The sequence below is a fragment of the Taeniopygia guttata genome, chromosome 1A, assembly GCF_048771995.1.
Source record: "Taeniopygia guttata chromosome 1A, bTaeGut7.mat, whole genome shotgun sequence".
NCBI lineage: Eukaryota > Metazoa > Chordata > Aves > Passeriformes > Estrildidae > Taeniopygia > Taeniopygia guttata.
In genome coordinates this window covers 20,207,217-20,230,821 of record NC_133025.1, presented here as the reverse complement: position 1 = coordinate 20,230,821, position 23,605 = coordinate 20,207,217, and the positions used below count along the sequence as shown (strand labels likewise).

General features: G+C 35.3%; 1 protein-coding gene across 5 annotated transcripts in view; it reads right to left on the bottom strand.

The window, feature by feature from the left end:
• The window catches only part of GRM8 (glutamate metabotropic receptor 8), a 310,552-nt gene that overhangs the window by 160,187 nt on the left and 126,760 nt on the right, over positions 1–23,605 (bottom strand). For all 5 annotated transcript variants that reach the window (XM_072920891.1, XM_012568966.5, XM_072920901.1 and 2 more), the window contains 3 exons: positions 8,750–8,885; positions 8,127–8,281; positions 7,041–7,178 (listed from right to left, as the gene is read on the bottom strand). In XM_072920891.1, the coding sequence (XP_072776992.1) occupies positions 7,041–7,178; positions 8,127–8,281; positions 8,750–8,885 (429 nt within the window). The remainder of the gene's footprint in view (positions 1–7,040; positions 7,179–8,126; positions 8,282–8,749; positions 8,886–23,605) is intronic.

The window sequence follows — 23,605 nt, the reverse complement described above, 5'->3', positions numbered from 1 at the left end:
AGCTGTTTACCGAGACATACGGAGGTGGCCTGCCAGAAGTTGGAGAATTAAGTAAATCCTTTCTCATGAGCTCCTTCCAAGTTCAAGCCCACAACCCTAAATATGCATTAGTCCAGAGTCCAAATCATTATACCCAGTCATGCAGTTAAACCAATGTGAACTCAATATAACAAATATACCTTTTGTCCCCTGTACCCTGATTTTAACACAAATTAAGGACACCTGTGCTTCTACCTGACCTTGCATAAGAGCCTGTCATACAAAAACACCTTACTCAAACATAAGATGCAAATAATTTTCTGGAAATACTGAACTATAATTGGTAGATTTAATGGCTATACTTAACCCTGAAAGCCAAATTCTGACCTTCTTTCCTACACTGAATTATACCAAAGTTCATTGTGTATGTCCCATTGATTTTTCATGGGCTACTTTTGCAATAAAATTCTACTTGGTAGATTTAAAAGCATCTACATCTGTTTACAGGTGACCAGTCTGAACTCCCTTTCACAAAAGATGAGCAATCACTTATAAATCAGGGATATTTCATGGTTGAATAATTATGTAATGTATTGAAAATGTTAAATGTTCATGATATAAAAGCAATCCTCGATATTTCCATTGCTGCTTGATGAAATGATGAAATAACTTCATTTACCCTTACTAAGTATATAATAAAATTAATATAATTATGAAAATATATAGGTTTACTTCTGGTGTTGGTGGTAACTAAGATCAAAATAAGTTGAAATCTATTTTAATATCAAACAATCAGTATAGAGATCACAATAGAAAGATAAATAATTTCTTTTGTTTTGCCATTTGCTTTAACATTTTTTTCATATTTTTTAAAATGCTTATATCCTATAAATCAAGCAATAACTAATAGAGAAAATACACTTCTGTGGGAACTTTTGCATCAACAATTTATTTGCAAGTCACTCCATATTCCCACATCAATGGATGTGATTGGTAGCAAAGATTCCACAGTCAGCTTGGCTCCTGCTAATGCTGCAAATCCGACTACCATGATTTTTATGTCAGATTACTGTACTCACACAGAACAGCAATAGACATTTCAGAAATATAAATAACATGTCAAAACTTATTTTGGGTTTGTGCAGAAGATACATTTCAAAGGGAATCAAGAAAATGGCAAGCAACAAGAAAAGAAAAAGAATTTCCCTTTCTAACTCTCATGCTTAAACATCCCAGTTACAACTCACATATCACAAAGAGGGAGAGCAACAGCTATTTCTGTGTACTCTAAAAGAGTCCCTCCTGAGCCTTGGTGCCTCTTGAGAATTGTGCTAAATTCATGTATCTCAACTGCATCTGTGCTGGTTTTCTTAATTTTCTGTAGGTCTCATCAAGAAAAGAAGCTACTTTAGGAGTGATTTGATGGTAATGGAACCATTACTCAAACAAAATAGCAAGTCATTGTGCCTCTAAAAACATTCTGGTTTTCAATTCATCCTATAAACTTTTCAGAATGTGACTGCATACACATATGAGTAAATTTACTTCTTTCTATTAATATTTTTAGGGGCAACTGTAATTTCAAAGAGATTAGATAAGAAAACAAATAAAATCTCTGAAAAGTTCCTATGTATGCATGGTTTTTATTATACTGCACCATGATTTTTTTTCAGTGAAAGAAGCAGCTCATTTTAATGGAGCAAATTGAAATTAGGCTAATTGACACAGATCTCTATACTTTTGGAAACTCTTCCATCTTTATTTTTAGCAGCACAGTCAGACGTTATAGGCAGTTAAAGGCTGATTAGGTTTGCAGAGTAGTTAGAATTCTAACCATACAAAATAGGGGGAAGACTCCTTCTGTGGGGATGCACATGAAGAAAAATTATAATTAACGTTTTTGTTGAGGTTTTATGAAACTGCCACAGTACATTGATGTTTTATTAAAGGACACCATTTTGCTGTTCAAAGACCATAATGGATGCCTTCAAGGGATTCTGTGGGCAAAATACAGAACAAATCTCAATGGAATTGTGACTTCTTTTGTCAGATTTGAAGCTGAAGCTATGTTTTTTCCCATTAAAACATCATATAGTAAGCAACTTTGTTTCACATTACATTACAATCTGCTTAAGCATACAAACACAAACAGGCATCTAGTTGTATAAGCACACACAAATATATACAAACACAAAAAGAGGACTTCCTAAATTTTTGTTAGCTTGAAATCAAATATTAGCAGTCTGTGAGGTCAATGGAAGCAAATCTAAGTAGATTTCATTTAATTCTTACCCTTCTCTCTTTACACTTCATCATTAATGCTGCTTTCTTTTACTATTACTGTTTTGCTGTTCTGAAAAAGTGATGTTGAATATTGTCTCTGTTCAATGCAGTTATTGAAAGAGTATTCTGCAATATCTTTGTTTGATTTTCAGATATTTGTATTCATCCTTTTGTAGCCTTCTTAAAAACGACAAGATCTAGAAATCTACATTAAGGTGGGACTGACAAGTAATAGCTCAACAACCAAGAGTCAGGGCTAAGAACAAGGCTGGTCAGTTCACATTATTTCTAAGTAATGCTAAATCTTCAACTACCAAAAACTGGCCCCCTGGTAGAGTCAACTGGGAAGCTGAGGATATGGAAAAATTCCATATAGGATGTTAAATTTAAAGTAGAGCAAGAGGCATAGAGTCTGCCATCTCCTGAAACCAATCAGGAGATAAAAGAGTGAAAACCTTTCCATCTCCTCACTCCTCCCCTCCATAGAGAACCCAGTGCTAGAAAAAGATTACTGAAGATCCCCAAAAGGATCATGTCTCACTAAAGATGCTTTTACTGAAAAAAAGCATGGAAAACCTACACCTTTTATAAATATGTAAAGTAAGGCTTCTTGTAACCTGTAGATATGGTTTATTTAGATATATAGATATGGTTTACTCTTGGTAGTGCTCCTTTCTTTTCCATTTTGTTGTAGTAAGACAAATGAGTTTTCTCTGCAAAGGCCTTTCTTCTTCCTCAAGTAAAATAGTTTAAGAGTAGTTATTGAATTATTGTTTCATGCTTACTAAGTTTGAAAAATTTGGCTTACTAAAGCCAAATTTGATTTTTTTTTTAATTCCAGAAAAGTCAGAACAAGAAATCTCTAATATTTTTCAATGAACTATTCTAATACTGAGGATTTGTTCATTGTACACTCACATTCAGAAACATGCAGAGCTAGCTTCAAATCAATAGTGGTAAAAAAATTACTTTTTCAAAGTTTAGGTGAATCATTGCCTTCTGTATAATGGCAAAAGTCAGAAAAGAAACAAACAGGCAAATTCAAAAGAAACGTATTACTTTATGTATCTCCAGAGCACAAATTCTTATAGGAATAAGAAGCAACAGCAACCACAAATAAACAAGATTTCAAGATTCAAATAAACTGTTCAAATTATTACAATGCTAGACTGCAATAGTCAGTAATGTATAAGAAAAGAAAAGGTAAGAAGGCTTATGCCCTTGTGTAATTCTTAACCTTAAAGGAAGATAAATTCCTTTCATACTTCCAGTGCTTAAAAGACTGTTGATTTTGCATTAAAAATAAAAGAGAGAAAGGTTTTTCACTATTAAGCATTTTCTAGTATCTTCATAGGGAAAAAATTGCTTGAAATTGGATTAGGCCAGTAGCATCGTCACTGCAGGCAGCAAAAATTTATAGCTATGAATAACTTGACTAAATAGAGAACAGGGATATCAGTTTTGTTGTTGGGAATTACAAATGTTATATGAGAAAAAGATCCAAGTACCTCCTATGTAAGATAAACAGTAAGGCATAATAAACTACATCTTAAGCCTGAGAAAACTTTATACCTATCAGTTTGCCTTTTAATATCATTGAAGAGAGAGATCTTCAGATTGTGCCTGTATCTTGAGCTTTTGGATTTCTTTCAGTGTACTACTACAGTGATGTCTACTGACATCACAACATCACAGAATCACAGAATCAAAGCTGGAAGAGACTTTCAGGATCATCTAGACCAACTGTCAACGTGGCACCAACATAATCGCCTCTAAACCACATCCCAGAGTGCCACATCCAGATACATCTTCAAGACTTATACAGACAGTGACATAGTTTACAAATTGGACTCGTAGGCAAAATAAAAAGAGAATCTTATTTTCTACAGTGCTCAGATAAAAATACAGGAAAATTAGAATAAATGGTGTTTTACATTCAGTCTTCAAGGTCTGAACTAGAGATAGGAATACAGAAGCACAGAATCACACAATGGGTCAGGTTGGAAGGGACCACAGTAGGCCATCTGGTCCAACCTCCCTGCTCAGGCAGGGTCATCCTAGAGCACGTGGCACAGGATTGCATCCAGATTGTTCTTGAATATCTTCAGTGAGGGAGACCCCACAGACTCTGTGGGCAACCTGTTCCTATGCTTGGCCACTTGCACATGCCGTTTAAGAACTGAGTTGAAAATCACGACTAAGACACTATACACAAAATATCAGAGAAAGTTCATTGCAAGGAAAAATGGCAGTGGGGATAGGCTGAAGTTCAAGGTTTTCAATATTAAGTTACAAACAACTAAATGTAACAACTCTTATATTCTTATTAAAATTTGGGGATTCATTCATTTCTTTTTCACTTACCACCATTGTTTCAGAGCAGACTTGGCCATGAGGTAATGCCTTTCACCTCTCAAGGAAAAGATAATTCATGGGGTTGTATATTCTTTAAATTTTTTAGCAGACATAGAAGATCATAGTACACACTCAACTGTTTTGAGGGCTGTGGTATGAAGAACCAGCCAGGATTTCACTGCTGCCTCTCTTCTGTGCATGAGAGGCCCTGACAAATAAAGTTGGGTGTGTTAAAATATAATTTGCAATTCTCAGAGTCTAAATTGGACTGGGTGTCATTCCCCCATTCTCTACTTATCATTTTCCTTAAATCACAGGAAGTTTTTTTGAACTTACTATCACCACCAGTATCGCTTAATTCAGTTTATTTAAAATTACCATATTTTGGGTACTTTTGTTACCCAACCCTTTAAATTTTATTTAGATAGGTACAGGGATCATGATGAACTGCTAGTTTGTTTCAGATCTGCTTCTGTTCAAGTGGCAAGCCACTTTTAAGTGGTTTTAATCAAGAGTCCTATCACTCATAGGTACTTTGCAGAAGAATTCAGTGTTTTTTTCCCTGCCAGTTAAAATGCACATGCAACTGTCATATGAGACCTCTCATGTCTTTGTCCCATCACTGAGTACCATGTTAACTTTTTGGGCACAGGAAATATGTTTTCCTTCTATTTTCAGGTTCAGAGAACATACCAGATTTTTTTATTTCATAAAATATACAGATATCTGTTTTAAATTAGAAATTATTTTAGATCAAGATACAGCCTATGCATTTCATAGACTACTTTTGGTGATTCAATTTGGCAGATGTGATGAAGCTGAGTTAAGTCATACAACCAATCTGTGGTAACATTTAGAGCTTCATAAACTACAACACATACACCAGTAATTCCACCTGAAGAACTTAAAAAAAAAATCTATAATAAAATAACATCTACTTAAAATAGCAATAACAAAATAATCCCTTTCCAGATGTGGGTATTTACCCAGCTGTGATTTGCTGCTATATGAACCAAGGCCAAGGAGCAAAGGATTAGAGTAATGAGCTGTCATTTAGCTCAGTGAGGAACTGAATAGTACCCCTTTTTTTGTGAAATACGTGGTAAAAGGCAAAAGACAAGGCATTGCTGAAATGACAGAGTGAATGCGTGGCTGTGATATTTTTGTGTGAATTGTATCTGTGACTTCTGAAGTCCAGTGCAGTAAGTGTTTGACTTGATAGTGCAATATACATACAATAAATCTGATGGTCCAGAAAGTGCAGGAATCCATGTTCTTGGAGACTTCACAGTGCTTCTGTCTGACAAGCCCAGGACAAGTGAGGTGCTGGCACACAGAAAGTTTGGAAGAGCACCCTTATAACAAAGGCTACATGAAAGTGTCAGCAAGCAGCCAGAAATCTTGGAAAGCAAGTGAAAAAAAAAAGCTAATGGGGAAAATATTATTTGGTGAAAGACACTGCCAGGAAAATCAAGGTACATCACAGACAACTTATGTATGTAGTACAGAAAAATTGCATAGTGCTGCTGGCACTAATCACAGAGATGATGGTCACAGCCAGCAATGCTGGGAATGGTGGCAGTAATTAAGGAAATGACACAAGGAGCCCTGACATTAGGTAAAAGTGCCTACACAAGAAGTAACATAAGCCATCTGCAGTAGCCAGAGAAAGTAACACTCTTGTAATAAACTTTTCAAGTAACATCAAGAAAACAACATCTCATAGAGAAGATCAAAGTCAGCTGCTGATGTGTCTGCTGTATTAGGAGTCATGACAATTGCATCTGGGTACGATGGCTGAGCAAGCACGTTTGCAACATCTAGTGACAATTACTTCAAGTTTTTGCTCAAACTTTATGGAGGCTTTCAGTTTTATAATATGATACAGGATCCTTCTTGTACACATGGGGACAAGTAATAAGAACATATTGATTTGGCTTTTTCTTCATCCTCAAACACAATTTGTAAACTAAATAAGGAGTTCAAGACTTGATCTATCATCAAGACCTGCCCTATCATCAAGACCTCAATAGTTTAAACATAAATTTAATTTTCACTGTTTATACTTCAGGGTTAACAATATGAAAGTTATCATCATGCACACACTTGCTAAAAAAAAAATCATACTGACAACTACAGATGGGGTGAGACAGTCATTGAGAACATAAATGGAATTGAACCAGTGTCACTGGCCTTTAATAAAATCTGTACCATCATTGTATTTGTGCAAATTAACTACTAAATTTCTCATAAATTGTCCATGAATTTTTTCTTCAGGTTTAAGAAAAAATGTCACACTTTTCTTACAACTCAGCAATACGCATTGGAGAACTGAAGGGAGACAGAAAAGTGATGAAAGAAAGCAGCTCCTTTCCATCACTCCTATAAATAATTTACAGATAATGTTTTACTTTCACAGTTACCTGTGCATTTCTTGATATTGCTATTTCTTTTTCCATGTGATCCTAACTTGCATCCAAAATTCTCCTCCCAAAATTCTGCAAACCAGACATTTCTTCGATTGTTAGCAAGTGTTCTGCTCCGAAAATATCTATCAAATCCTACATTGAAGAGAAGTGAAAGAAGCATTAAAATATTATACATATAAAAATAGCATAAAAATATAAATTTAAAGAAAATATCAGATTTTTTAATAAATATAAGAACAAGAAAAATCTTTAGACACAAACTATTTTATGAGCACAATAGCACCTAAGGATTAGATTTCATCTCAAGGCCACATAAAATCATGGGGTAGCTCTTTATTGAACAAGAGGATGTCCAGGACACCTATAATTTTGTTTCTATTTACATAGTTAATGACACCAGTTGAGAAACTAAAGATTCCTACTTAAACCTGATGATCACCAGCCTTACCCCTGCAATCCAGCTGTCATAATGAAATCATGATTAATGCATCCCATCTAGATTATCTCCTTACAAGTATTTCCCATGGCTAAATTCTCTATGTAACATCAATAGTGTTATATTTTCCTAATCAATTACCAGTTTAGCACACTTAGCCAAACACAGAGATGATACTATATCCAGTACCCTCACAGGAATAAGGTACTGAAAACCAACTCCCACTTCATCCACAAAGTAAGAATCTTTTTTAATAAAGTAGCTTCTTAAAGTACATTTAGGAGTGGAAAGTGGGGCACAGATCAATCTCCTCCCCAGAGAATAATCTGATTCATTTTCATTCATCCAATACTTATTTGTCCCAAAGAATGACCAGGCTATGGTTAAGAAGCTCTCAACTCCAAGTGTCATTATTAGACCTCATTATTAGACAATTACAAGATTGGCTAATTGCAGATTCAGCATCTCCTCATCTCAACAGATATATTAAATTATTTTTTGATCAGGCCAACTCAGTTGGTTGGAAATATTTTCCTGAATTCCCTGTAATCAAGGACTACATGATTTTTTAATTCTTTTTAAAGAGACCTAAAGTACTTGAACTTTGACAGAAAATGAATGGTTTGTGCCACATGCATCCTTACCATCTATGGATGTTCTCTTGGGTAGAATGGTTACTGCTCCCTCTGCAATCTCCTCCTGCTGCTGGACTGGTGAAATTTTTGACCCCCAGCTGTCTGACCCAATCCAGAGGAAATGTCCAGACTGATTAGCTTTTTTGGCTGCTTCCAGTATTCTCCTGCAAACAAACAGTACATGATCAATTAAACAAATTCCATTTACAAAGAACTTGAGAGACCCAGAGTTTATTTTGGCTATGCATAAGCTTACAATAATTAATTAATCTATAGTTTTTCACAGTCTAAGGCATATTCAACAATAGCTGTAATGAACTCAAGATACAGTAGTATACAAGTTACTTCATTTTATCTTTAGCCATATTTTTCTAGCATTCTTATTGGTTTCTTCCTTTTCAGTTGCCAAATAACTAGCTATTGGCACTGCATTCCTAGGATCTAGGAAAAGTCTGGAACTATACAGAATAAAGGACCAGCCCACTCTATAATTACAATTCAATTTCTTATCAAATTTTCAATAATTTTTACATAAGATTGAATCTGAAACTTCTTAGTCTATTTTTCACCAGCCAATCAAGCGTCTTTGTGAAAAGGAACATCTTCAAAACACAAAATTAGGAAACAAGCACCTAATATCATCTTCATTCGCAAACATGATCACTGCTCGAGCATTTGGAGTTTCCAACAAGCGCTTAATGATCTTTTCAAATTCTCCTGGCCTTGGTTCCCGAGGGATTTTGAGTGACTGAGCAATGCAAACACCTCCTAGGAAAAATTAAAAGGATAAAAAAAAGAATTTTAACACAGTAAATATCCACACTTCAAATAATTCTTAGCTAACCAGGCAAGCAGACAAGGCAAGGTGCTAATCTGAGATACAAGAGCACAGCCAAAAGTAACGTAATATGTGTGTTTCGAAACATGCTTTGTACAGGCTAACACACTCGAGGTGTTAAAGAGTATAACGCAATTACCTCTTACTTTATATTTTAAGTACATTTTTAAACAACGTTCTGAGGTCTGTTGTCAAGCACCACACTGTGGCTCAGCTGGACCAAGCTCCCCAGACCTACCTCATCTATGGCAACTGAGAACCCAGCCTTGCCGCAGCCCTGCACCGAGCCATGGAACCTCAGTTTCACAGTTACCTCATGTTCAGGATGTGGCTCTTTGGGATCAGGCGCTGTCACACACCTCTGCTTTGTCAGCAGAGAGCATGTCGCAGAGAATATATACAGATCACTTTTAATTGCTATTATGACATTCTTAAATGAGTTGTCTTAATTACTTAAGAAGCTGTCATTGAATATTCTAAATTACTAATCAGCAAATGAACACATACTCAGAGATTATATTTCTTCCTGACAGAGGGTGCTGATTGAAATCTTTGCATTTTACCTGTCAAGTAAAAAGGGCTGATTTCTACAGAAACTTAGTGATTTCTTATAGACCAGTTCAGGGGAATCTCTACTCTCCAATAACAACACTGTGTTTTAGCATGCAAGAGAAAAATTTCTTGAGCCTGTTTTGGGGCTCACTGAGTCCATATTGCTATCAGTTTCCAATACCATAGGTGATCTTTCTGATTGTTTACTGATTTTCTTATTTTAATTATTTTTTCTCTAAGAACTATTGCCTGATTCTCATTGCTACATCTAACATCCACCAATTATTGTTCTTGATTTTTTTTATTCCAACCATAAGAGCCTATTGAGGGGAATCTAATCATTAATATACCCAGAAAATTTTAAAAAATGAGAAAAAAATTAGCTCAGACCAAAAGAGGCAAGTTACTAGACAAACACAAGGAAATTGTACATTTTGTATCCCTACATCTAAATACTTCTACACTGAAATAGTTTTCAGTGTGAATAAGAATGTGTTTTAAAAGAGATGTTCTATTTTTAATGAGTTTTAAAAGAGGTACTCTATTTTTAATGAATGCTGGTATTTATCTTCCAATGTATAAGATCATTTGAGACATGTACATTTCTTTGCATTAAATGCAGTTAGTCACAGTTAGATGGCTGTGTTGTGTATGGGGAGGCTTTCCAACTGTGTTTTGTATAGTGAGGCTTTCCAACTTTCTCATCCATTTTATTCCTTCTATCAAAATGTTAGAATTCTGTTTTTCAAAAGTACTTCACAAATTAGGTTGATGAACACCTTCCGTGGTAGGATTTGAACAAACACAAGGGTCCAGTCAGGAGAAACTTGGCATGTAGATTAACATGAAGGTGTTACCAAGTTCCCTTGTGTAAGCTTTCTTAAGATTAATGTATTTAATCCTTAAGAAAAAAAAAAAAAACCCAAAAAAAAAAAAACCCAAAAACCAAAAAAACCCACCAAAATAAAGGTATGTCTGAAAGTATTTTTCTTATTTTATTCAAAAAATGAGTAGGAATGGTTCAAAACTGTCCCAAATCTGTCAATGATTAGGAGGCACTAAGACAATGCACTTTATGACCTGCTTTAACTTTTTGTTCAGCCTTGATTTGTTCAGGCAGTTGGACTACATGATCATCATAGGTCCCTTCCAACTGAAATTTCTATTCTATTCTATTCTATTCTATTCTATTCTATTCTATTCTATTCTATTCTATTCTATTCTATTCTATGTAATATTTTTAAAATGCTGGGAATTCATTATCAGATTTTGTGCTGCCTTTGCAGAATCTCATTGACTTCAATAGCTCTCTGAAGAGGCAAATCCTAAGTTTGAATCAAGTTTAGACATGGCATAAATGAAGCATAGAGCTATCAACTGCCAGTGTAAAAACAACATCTTTCAAATTATATCACCCAGTTTTAGTCACAGGTAAGCATATCACCTTTTTCAGTTATGCATCAATTACTTGAGATGTTACATTATTATTTTATTCAATTGAGAAATTAATTCTACAGTACAGGCTTTTCCTGAATTCTTCTCTGCTTTACATGAAAGAAATAAGATTTGCGAGTCAGAATACCTGCCATTTCTAACAAAAATTTTTTGTATATAGGTCCTTACCATCCATAAATAGCTCAACAATATAACATAAATAATTTACTCTTATGTGCTATAAAATGGAACACATAACCTTTTTATGGCAACAGATTTTTTCACATTTTTACAAATATCCTGTCTCCCCATGATGGAAAATTCATTTGCCAATAACAAATAAGCCTTTATAACAAATGATCCTTATATTTACCAGGTATTTTTTAAAATCTAGTAACGAAAAGATGGACACTTTACTGTGAAAAGCTTTAACTAATTATCTAAGCTATTAGGCTATTTGCAATAGACACTTCAAAGTCCTTTCTTTCTTAAGTACCAGGGCTGAAATGTAAAAGAAATATTTAGCAGATATCCTGTAAATTTAACAATCAGCAATTCACTGTTAAAAAAAGAAATGCTCAAAAAAAAAAAAATTGCAAAGCTCATAGCTGTCCCCAAAGTCATTCAGCACCAAAAGTAAAACAGATCCTAAAAATGATATAAAGGAATATTTTGTTACCTCATACATTTTGTAAGTGCATTTTCCAACTACTTCTATTCATGCAATGGCCCTTAAGGAAAAAAAGTCATTCTACCCACATAAAAATCAAATGCAAATATTACAAAATGCATATATATAATAAACTATGTACATCCATCTGCAATTTTTGTGAAATGGATATCAAGCAATGAAGAACTGCAATATCTAAAAACGGTATTTTCAGTGAAAATAGTGTAGAAGAAGTATCATTCCATCATTGCAGCAGCAAGTTCAGTCATGACTGTACTGTGCATCCTGGCATCTCTGCATTGAAGAATGTGTTAAGTACTACCAGGAACAAAATAAAATGCACTTCAGCCTTGTTGCTACATTTATAATTAATTGGATAGGCTATCTCCAACTCACAAAACACTTTGTATACATCCTTACCTATATATTGCATATACAACTGTTGCTCAAAAAAAATAACAGGATATCAATTTTCAGTTAATAATGAATTGCCAGAACCACAAAGGTATTCACAACATTACAGTGTTGAACTTCTTGGCACCCTCCTGCCTTTGAAATCTACAGCCTGGGCTAAGTGCCCAGACACAGAGAGAGATAAGCCTAGGAGAAGGATTCCCATGAGCCAGCAAACTAAATAAGGAATAATTATTCCTCCAAAATAGGTTGCAGAGGTACTAAAAGGACAAGTTTAAGGCCAGTAGTTAGGATTAATCTCATGAAGTGTGAACAAAAGAGAGATTTCCCCAAATCAAGAATAAATAGGGCTTGAGAACAGATGTCTCATACGTGATGCCAATGGATTTACCACTTGCTGCAGAGATGCCAAAGGGCAGATGGTTCAGACATCTAAGGTCTCAAGAGACTTTGTGGCTCTGAATTATAAGAACAAATTGTATTTCACTCCATCAGCATTTCTAACTGACTTGGCATGAAGACTGCTTGTCTCTGTTGCTGGTTTCTAAGATCCTTCATTGTCTGGGGATGCACTTTAAAAAAGAAAATGCATTGGTCTAAATCTCCCTTGGCTAAAATGATGATAAATATAGCATTTGTGTAAGGAAATGAGAGCTAACTTTCTTCTTACTGAAAAGAAAATCATATGTTTAAGCCCCATCAATTAAAAGGACCTATGATGAGGCTTCAGAGAGTGCTGCACTAAAGTTATTGAGGTAAAGAAGGGAGAGAGCCAGACAGACTAATTTCAGGTAGCTACTACAAACAGGCATCAGTAATTGTAGCCACTGCTACAATATCCATTTCCTAATTAATATATGACACAGGAGATGAAATTAACACTTTGCATCTATCACACATTTCAAAGACATTAAGAGGGCACTGAAGGAAAGTAGCTCTTTGGCTACTGTGGAGGAAAATAAAGTCTTACCACCAAATTCTGCTAACCCTCTTTCACCTGTTTTCAGATTTGTAAAGCCAAGGTTGTCCTCAGTCAGCTCAGAGCTTGATTGGAGGAATAAAACAGTCAATATGAACTACCTTGTGTCAGTGCTGACAAGAATCCATTTGTCTTCTGTCCAGCAGCTATTAAGTGCCATACCCAGCACCTGGGGCAAGGGGATGATAAAGAGGAGAGCGGAGGTGGGAGCTGGAAATCAGGCTTAAGGCAGGAACTGCCTTATTCCTGATAAGGGGCTCAGTCCAGCCCCTCCACACCGTGGTTACAGCTGGAAATTCATGTGCTTTTAAAAACAGAGACATAACCAGACTTGATCTACAACAACACATTTTTATCTATATTGAGATAAAAATCACATATTTAAAAAATTGTTCCAGGCTAGGCTTGCTTTGCTTGCAGGTAGTCTGTATCATACAACTTGTGGGAACACAAGTTATCACTAAACAAACAAACATAACAAAAAAACAAACAAACAAAAAAACAAACAAACCAAAAGCGACATTTTTGAATATATTGCCAGTACAGTGGATAAATAACCCCTTTTTTACGGTCTCACAACAATGTGACAAATGGAAAAAATATGGATAGATAGTACCCACATAATTTTAGTAGGCAAACATAATCATTTTAATAATAATAAATGCTGATGTTTGCCTGTGTGAATTTTGAAGTCACGAGATGCCATGCTGACTATATGAGCTTATGTGTCAGAAGATATTGAAAGTGTATTTGGAAAACAGCAAGCAGACTTGGTAGAAAACTTGCACAAACAAATTAGTTTCCTGAAAAAAAGACAATGTGAAGCTCAATGCAAATAACAAGGTTGAATTTTCTCCCACCCCAGCTAGGATTCAGCACTACATTATGGATCAGCTACGTAGGATATATAAGAATGGTCCCTAGTTTTGTATAAAGAAAGTTGAAAACCATTTTCAGTTCAAGTGATCACTGCTGGGATCTCAATCATACTACTCAGAACCATTTTACCCTCTAAACTATTTCCCCACATAAATATAAATAGCCTTACCATTGTTACAGGGAAGGGATCAAGTGATGCACTTTGACAATCTATTTGTCAGCATAAGGAGCTATACCCCACCTGACTCAGTACACAGCATTACAAGTCAATTATTTCATGAGAGCTTCATCACAAATCACACTGTTCCTCAAAAAGATCAAGACAAATATCCAGGCCATATCTGGGATCCAGTCCTACCTGGCAGGAATTTCTCAGCGGCCTACATGCCCCTTTTTTACTATGAGTTACAGGTCACTAGTCATTAGGCCAACAAAATTTTAATGTAGGTCTGTGGAAAGTTTCCAAAAGCCATTACAGAAATATGTGAAGGCAGAAAAATTCCTATTCCAAGCAGAAGCCCTAGCAGGAAACTCATTTGAGACCCACAGGGTGCTGCTGCAGGCAGACAGAGCCTCTGACAGAATACTACACACTCCTGACGATATGACATGACACAGAAGAACATAAGGAAAAACACACAAGTGCATTTCTCCTCCTCTTCCAGTCCTTCCACTGGTTATATTGAAAGTCTAGAAAATCTAGACCCAGTTATATTGAAAGACTGTCCCAATTGCCAGGAACCTAGATCAATATGAAGATCATTGAAGATACTAACTACAAGATGATCCAAACTCTAGTTCTGTTGACAAAAATCAGAATATGTCATTTAGGGAATCTATCAAGATATTCCTTTTAAGGAAAGAGTTCACTATTTCTTGAACTTGGATGGTAAGAAATCAGAATGCTAAAGAAAAGCTAAGTGATTGTTCTGCATGGGACTTTTAGTGGTGCTGATAATCAGTCACTTCTAGCAATTATTATTTAAACTAAAACCAACATGCCATCCTCTTGTGTGTCCCTAGATTCCCTTAAGAATAATTTTCTATAGTATGAGTAAACAAGGACTGACACCTAGGAAGACAGTTAAAACTTGAAGATAAAATTTCTCAAACAAGAATTCAAAATCAAATTTCCTTAATGCCAAAGTGCTGTTGCTAGGAGGTCTGAATGCAGCCATGCATTTTATCCAGAGCTACCTTTACTTAACTACCCCAAGAAATTATACTCTCACACTCTCAGTGATGCCACTGTGCAGACTTCAGGGCAGTTCAGTTTAAAGAGTAAGAACCTGAGCATTCAGCATGCTCTGTGCTTCCACCAAAGCCAATGCCGTGGCATCTTGTCTGTTATTCACATCCAAATCTTGTTAAATAAAATCCCATTACAATGCACCTCTTTGTTGCAGACACAAACTACCTGTGCTACAGAAATAGACCAAATTCTTGTGGCTTTTCATTTCCCCAGAAGATCACCAAATACCTCAGCAAAAAATTTACTGACTTACTTCTGCAAAAGCAGTCAACTCTTCATCCAACAGTGGCAATACTTTCTCATGTAAGGTAATAGAAAGAAAATAATTTTTTTTAAAAGTAACATAAACAGGAATTTATTCTGAGTTGACAAAAGTGGCACTTAATATCCAGTACTTAACTATAATGGAGGAAGAGAGGTTTTTTATAACCTTTGAACAGACAAAAACATTCTGCATTTCAAACCCATATATTGGTCTCTTATTTCCTTCACTTAAGTAAAACTGCATCTCCTCAAAATCCCTTAATATTTATGACAAAGTTTTTTCTTATTGCACAAGCAGGTTGGTGTTGCTTTTTCATTAACATGTCAGTTACAATTATGAGCTTTTCTACTCAAAACTAACAGCTGTTAAGAAATCAAAGTCTCTCCTTTTTTATTACAATATTTTAGAAAAGTCTTTCTAGCAAATGCCTTATTGTTGGGTCTTACATTTATTAATTTTTTTGCCAAAAAAAAAGAAAAAAAACAGTTAGAAAGGATTAAGCAAGACCATGAATGAACACACTACATTCTGATAAATACAACTCACCCATTCATTTTGAACCTGTTTTTCACATTCCTACGTGTACTCACAGGCATACAGCCATGCATATTTCACAAGCACATGTGCTCACACAGATCCTTACACTGTGGTCAAAGCAGATTCTAATTCTAAAATTGAAAAAGAAATAATAATCCAGCTCTGCTGCTACATGAGACCACTGCTACTGGCTTCAGTCATCAGAGTCAGTTTCTGAGGTGACATGAAACAGGAGAGATTTGCTATTTTGCACTTCCATTCTGAAAAGTAAAACATTCTCTTTCCATTTTTCTTTTCTTCTCCCAGAAGAGACAGTAGCACTACATATTCTGTTAACACCAGCATCTGATGGAAAATAACTGCAAAGAATATTCCCACCATTTCCAGACCTACAGATTTTCTTTTCAGATTTGAAAAAAAAAAACCCAACCTACAAACAACACATTTTTTATCCTTTGATTTTTAGTGCTATTTGTGTAAAGGAAAGCCAACTTTCACAGCCTTCAAAGTGAAAGGCTTAAAGAAAAATCTGTAGTGGAGATGTTTATGAATAGGTAAAAATCACTTAGAGACTCAAAAAAAATTCTGACAAGAATGAATCCTGGAAGGTTTTGAGAGAGGGATATTTCCTCTCCACAGTAACTCCATAGATAATTACTTAACAAAGGATATGGGATGCCAAATCAAACTCCAAAACAGTGCCATTGAAACAGGCCTCCACATACATTTTCTGGTCAGCTGTTGCAATGCTTTCAGAGCTATATCTTTTTATCACCATAGTGGATATAAATATTTCCCTCTGGGGAAGCACTATTCTTGCTACTTAAAGATTTAAAACTCATAGATGTATAATATGAAAAAATAAATACGCTGTAATTTTCTGTTTTCTGGCTACATGGAAGGTACAGCCTTAATAAGGAAAGGAGACCCCAAAAGAAAAATTTGGGTTTTTTTTTCTTTTCTAAAGATCTGGGGAACCAAGGGTATAAAAAAAAATTTCATCAATTCTAAAATATTTTCAAATTATGCTTTTAAAGTAACATCAGCTCTGATTTATATAAAAGTAAATAGCACAAAATCAAAACCTGGCATGTGGTTACCTAAAGTATTTTCCTCTAAAAGTAAATTTGATTAAATATAGCCCTAATTCTTTCCTCCATTTCTCTACACTTCCCAATATTAATGGGCCTGACTACTTGCAAAGATTTGGATTTGATATGCTAATAGTTGAGATACTAATAGCCAATTCAAAGACAGTCTAGAGAAGGTTCAGACACGAAAATCAGTTCACCTTCAAGTACAGGTCCCAAGTCACAATCCAAAATAGTTCATAGATGATTGTGAAGATAACACACAAGCTTATAGCATTCTTTATAAATATGTTTAAGCAAGAGAAGATAGTCCACCACAAGAAGGACTGAATTTTGTTAAAACATTGATTTCTAAATAAATATAATCTTTCCTCTTTTAGGATACTTTGCTCCCTGCAGGCCTCTTTAGTTTACCAGGTTTTATTCCATGTTCCACCTTGTTTATTTTAAACAAGGTGCTATAAAAGAGTGTTTTCAGTTAAGTTGTTCTGGGTTGTTTGATTTTAATAGTAGGCTGCTATCCTACTTCTCCCTTGCATGCCTCTTAATGGAACTATAATGGTGTTCAGGGATTGTATTCAGTCACCTCCTTTGAACTGAAATTCTGTACACAGGCAGGGGAACCCAACTTTTAATCATACCTTCGAAGAAAAATAGCAGCTGTGATTAATGTTCTCCTCCTAAAACTTCTTGATCTGCTTTGTAAAGACATTCCTCTTTTTTGTGATCATAAAATAATCCCAGTTTTCCTGTATTCAAAAAAATTTTTAAAAGCCCTTCTGCTTTTTGCTGTCTTCAAGAAGATATGTAGCAAAATCAATTTTTATCTTCCTTCATGTATTTCTGTAGCCCTAAAGTTTAATATAAGGAATTTATTCTTAAAATTAGGTATGTGTTAGTTAGATTAGGTTATTTCTATTCATCCAATACTTATTTTCTTGTAATTTGAACTATCAAAACGGCTTGCATATATGGAATTACTTAACTTTAATGAAGATAAGTCTGAGTTTGACTAGGGATATTTAAGCTTGAGTGTGACATTCAGAAAAAGCCTCAACTTGGAAACAGAAATAAAAAAAAATAGTCTCAAAAATAACTGTAATCTAATTATTTTTCTGAAACGGCAAAAAAATAATTTTTTTCTCAACATAAAATTATACACAAAAAATTGTGAGGAAAATCAAGAAAGGATCATTTCTGACAGGGAATCTTGTAGGTAAATCAAATGCCAAGAAAGTAAATATGATATAGATTCACAGTCTCCCACAACAAAATGGAGACGCACAGGTAGAAAATGGGGTTTACTGCATAAATTCTCCACATAGCCTATACTGAAGTTAAGCCCTTGCTAGCATTATTCAAGTGCCCACTTGCAACCTGGTGCTCAAGAGGCTTTGTCTACTTCCATGGAAATTTTCATCAGGAGCCATGCAGGAACAAGCCGATGCTTCCTTCTAAGTCATGATTATCTTGCAGAGATAACATCACATATGAGGAGCTCTGTTCATCAATTAGACCAAAAGAGAAATATTTTTCAGCCCTAAGGAACAATTTTCACCATCTACCTTGGCCTCTTCCACTTAAGAGTGATTAGAATACTTTTCAAAGGCCTAGCTTAGCTTTTGGAAAGGCAGTTTCATTAAAAATTAAATATTTTGCACTTCTTTGAAAATATTTTAAAGTATGAAATGACTTAGTGTTTGTATTTCTTATTTTAACAATAGTAAAACATTAAGATAAGATGGAGTCTTTTTGGATAGATTTTTGTTACTTTTTTAACAGTACAAAATTATGTGTCAGCACTATAGAGACAAAGCAATTAAATACTTGAGAAATAAATGTGGTTTTTTTCTCTGTGTATTTCTGAAATTTCACAAAACAAATTTCAACATTTAATTTCTTTTTAGTATCAGAGTTTTGAAAATAAGGGAAATACAATTTCTGAGTGGTTGCTATGTAGTGAGTCAAAGAATGCTACCCTGTAATGTCTGGAACAAATGGTTTCCATGAAATGCACATAGTTTAAAAAAAAAGCATTTTAAGGCATGAAGGGTAGCCCACACTACTGAAGAAGATTCTGGAATTATTTATAATCATCTTTAAAAATCATCTGAAAAAAAAAAAGTCCCTCTTAATCTGTTTTTAAGTTGCTAACTTCAGTTTGTAAACAACTCAGTCTGGTTATACCTTTTCAGCAAAAGAGATGAACAGACATCCACCTCCATCATTCTTCCAAACACATTAACTTGTATATTATTAAGTATTGTTATCAAGGTATATCAAAAATTAGGAAGGCTGGCTTTATTTCATTAAGTATCTAGGCTGCAAGTTACATTTTCAAAATTCATATATCTATAGCTATCTATTTTGATATTAACACCTAACTGTCTGACTTCAAAGTTCTTTGAGAGATAGACACTTGGGTAAGAATACAATTAGGATCTAAAAATATTAAGGAAGTTTATCTGCTGACTTCTCACCATTGTGGGTAATAAAAAACTGACAGAATAAAGCTAAATCTTTTCTATGGCTTCAGGTCTTTATATTTCTTTACACCATTTGAAAATACAGTAATATTAAGAATCAGTAATACTTCTGTAACACAGCAGTAAAATGAAGGAGTTAGTGACATCCACATATATAAACTTACAGAAGTCTACCTTAATTTTAAAAATGTAACTGAATTCAAGTTTGCCACACAGATCCTGTAGATTTAAGAACGTTTGCTGCACTATCTCTATGCATTTAATACCAAGGGCCTTCTGTATCTATGCATTTAATAACAAGTGGTAAAATGTCTCTTGAGAAGAAGTCCAGGAGTCAGCAGATCAGCTAATTGGCATTTCCTGAAGCATGTTGGGATAAAGGATTAACTGAATTCATAAGGGTCTAGAAAAAACAAAAAACATTTGGACAAAAATTACTAACCAGGAGATATCCTCAGACAGCTGCAACAGGTATGAGAATTTATAGCTGAAGGAAGCCACTGGAAAATGTTCAGAAGACCTCTCAATCAAAGAGAGATTGCAAACTGAACAAAAGCATGTAAGGCAGGTAACAACAATGTAGAAATATTGGGACAAGAGTAAAAGCAATGAAACGGTTTTAATAAAAAATGCTGAAAAGGTACTTGCCTGTTCTTGGACAAAAGATTATATGTGCACGCAGCAGTGCAGGCACTCGGTGAGCAGCTGCAGAGAGAGCTTCAGGTTGAGCTCTGGGGGGACAGGAGCCTGAGGCAAGAGGCAGTGAGCTGGTGCCAACCTTGTGCACAACAAAGGGCATGGGGACCTGTCTCACTGCCAGGTGACTGGGCACTAAAAATATAAAAGATAAGGAATCCTTGTCTGACTGTGGAGTGAGCATAGGGCATGAAGCAGGGCATCCAGGTGGTATGACAGTGACTGCGATGGCCAGACAGGAAAGCTACCTTAACATATAAAATAAATTGCAGAAATACAGCAGTGTTTACTTTTATTGAATATCTAATTACATCTGGGGTTTTTTGCTTGTTTGAGGACACAAATACAAATTAATCTTCTGAATTAATTCTACCTGGTAAATGATACAGCAGACATATACTAAGGATTCTGGATAGGAGGTCTGATGAGTTATCTGATACAGATCATTATTTCTTTAACAGTGGAGATGCTTTATTGGGAAAGGACCAGGAAACAGAATTAAATGTTATGTGATCTGTCAATAGTTGTATTAGGACAGGATTTAAACCTACCTATCCTTTTTTCAGATGCTAGAAACATGGCTTCATTTTCACTAACATTGTGAAAGGAACAAAGGCTCTACATAACATCAGTCTGAATAATGTGGCAAGAAAGCTGCTATCCATGCAGGGAGAAAGAGAGAAACCTGCTCTTTCCATGCAAGTGCACAGCTAATGTAAAATCTCCTGGAAAGAATGCCAGCCAGTGGGAAGAAGAGGTTTTGCTCTCCTAGTCCAAACTTGGAAAGTCTCAGCTAGAATATAGGCTCTCACTCAACCCCATCTAAGCTACTCAGTGACATCAGATGAATGGTTGCAACTCTGTTCAGAATTAACACTACAGTAAAAGGGAAATCTAGATACCTCTACTAATAGCTATCAAATGGAAGAATGGCTTAAGACATGGGAAACAAAGCAAACACTAGGAGGGTTGTTGGATGACAGTTTAATACTTGCCACAGAGCAGCACTCTTCTTTGTTTTACCAGAGATGAAAACTTGCAACTGCACTGGAGGTTTATTTCCATCTGATTTAATATTAGAATACTCCAGATCTAACTTATTTCATGCAAATAATACCTGTACTATAGTAAATTGTCATTAGCTGTAAAAGAAATGGAAGGAAGTAGTTGCTTGTCACAGATTACATATTCAGAATACAGTAACTGACAAAAGATGTCTGCATTTCACCCCCTTCTAATATAAGGTTTGATAGATCCACCACATTTTTTAAAGAATGAGATGAAAAAACACGTCAACAATGGCACAAAAAAATATAGTCACCAAGTACAAAATTGCTTTTATGAGCATTGCACAATAGTGGACACTATTATGCCATTAATACAAGATGAAATAAAAGCCTGTTTCAGTGTGCATCTAGTCTCCTCCACACAGACCTTTGATTAACAAACTATCTCATCAAGGGCCTGAAGGATTTTTCTCTGTCCACACTACTCATCTGATCACATGGTTTCTGTAATTTGAGACAATTCATCATATGTAACATTTTTAAGCATCCTCCCTTACCTTTTTCTTTCTCCCAAAAGCTATCAAAATTATACCAGATGAAAATCTATTATTCATGGAGCACTTATAAGTCTCATATTATAAAAGAAAAATACAGAAAAACATGTTTTCAGAACTAATTAATTCTGAAATGTAATGCCCATCAAATCTGTCAAAAGATGTAATGGGGAAAATGAAGGTACTTCAATTTACTCTGGGTTATATCTTGAAAAAAGATACATGATTCGCTCCACGTACTCATGAGAAAGAAACTCCACCTTGCAGTGACAAAAAATCCATTCTATTTTTTCACAAAAGTAGTGAGTGAGGATAAAAAAATGATGATAACATAGAAGACAAAGAGAAGATAACAAAGCAAGTAAGGACTGGAGAGATGTGCTACAATAACTCATTGTTCAGTGTAATGCACAAATAATAGTGATGATCCTAAAACAAAATCTTTGGCGAATGCCTACTGCTAAAGTAATAATACACCTTTGTTTGCAATGCTTTATGATTAATCACTGTCAAGTTTTGGAGTGGAAAAAAAAATAGTAATGAATCCTTTATTCTCCAGACTTTCAAAGAACTTTCTTGTTCTGCTTATTTAAAGAAGTTTCCCCAGTGAAATACATACTTCTGCTATGAAAAAAGTAAAGGAACAAGGGTCTTCCAAACCCTTAATAATAAACCTACTAAGAGAGTTTGCATTGAAATTAAGTCAAATGTGTATTTTCAATTCCCAGAAGAATTCAATAAAAGTTGCGAGAAATTTAATTATTAAAATTTTTACTTTTTCATATTCTAATTTCTGTTAGCAGCCAAAATAGTACAACTTTGAGAATATTTTTGTCTATATTAGAAAGATCACAATCAGCCAAAGATGTACTAAGTTCCACTGGATTCAATGTTTGAAGAGACAGTATCTCTTTCCCACCATTTAGAAAGTTTTCAGTGATGGAAGGATGGAAAAAAGGAAATAAATTTCAATTGTGTGCAGGTTTTGGCTGGAATAAAGTTAAATTTCTTTGTAGCAGACTGTGCAGTGCATGTTTTGGATTTAGGACAAGAATAATGTTGATAACACAGGGATGCTTTCATTATTGTTGAGCAGTGCTTACTCAGAGCCAAGGACTTTTCTGCCTCACACCCCAACCCCACTAGCAAGGAGGCTGGGGGTGTACAAGGAGTTGGGAAGGGACAGCTGACCCCAAGTGACCAAAGGGGTATTTTAGATCATATCGTGTCATGCTCAGCATATAGAGCTGTGGGGGAGAAAAAATGCTCAGCATATAGAGCTGAGGGACATTTGGAGTGATGGTGTTTGTCTTACCCAGCCACTGCTATATGTGATGGGGCCCTGCCCTCCTGGGGATGCCTGAACACCTGACTGCCCATGGGAAGTGGTGAACTAATTCCTTGCTTTGCTTTGCTTTGCTTGTGTGCACAGCTTTACCTTTTAAACTATCTCAGCCCATGAGTTTTCTCACTTTCACCCTTCTGATTCTCTCTCCCATCCTGCTTCGAGACTGAATGAGCAAGGGGTTGTGCAGGGCTTAGCTGCCAGCTGAGGTTAAACCACAACAAATAGCAAAAAGCAAAAGAACGCTCTGAAGAGCACAAATCTGCTCTCTTTTTTCTTGTGCTTGTTTCTTGCAGAGGGTGTAACTTATTTTAGAACAGAGGAGCCAAAAAATGAAAATGAAAGGAATATGGGAGGAAAAAAAGAAGATATTAACTGCAGAATACCACTCCTGATAGCTTGTCAGAAAATAAATTTAATTCCAATGAAGAAAGCAGCATTGTATACAGATACCAGTTTAAGGCACACAAGTCACCATGTAGAACATCT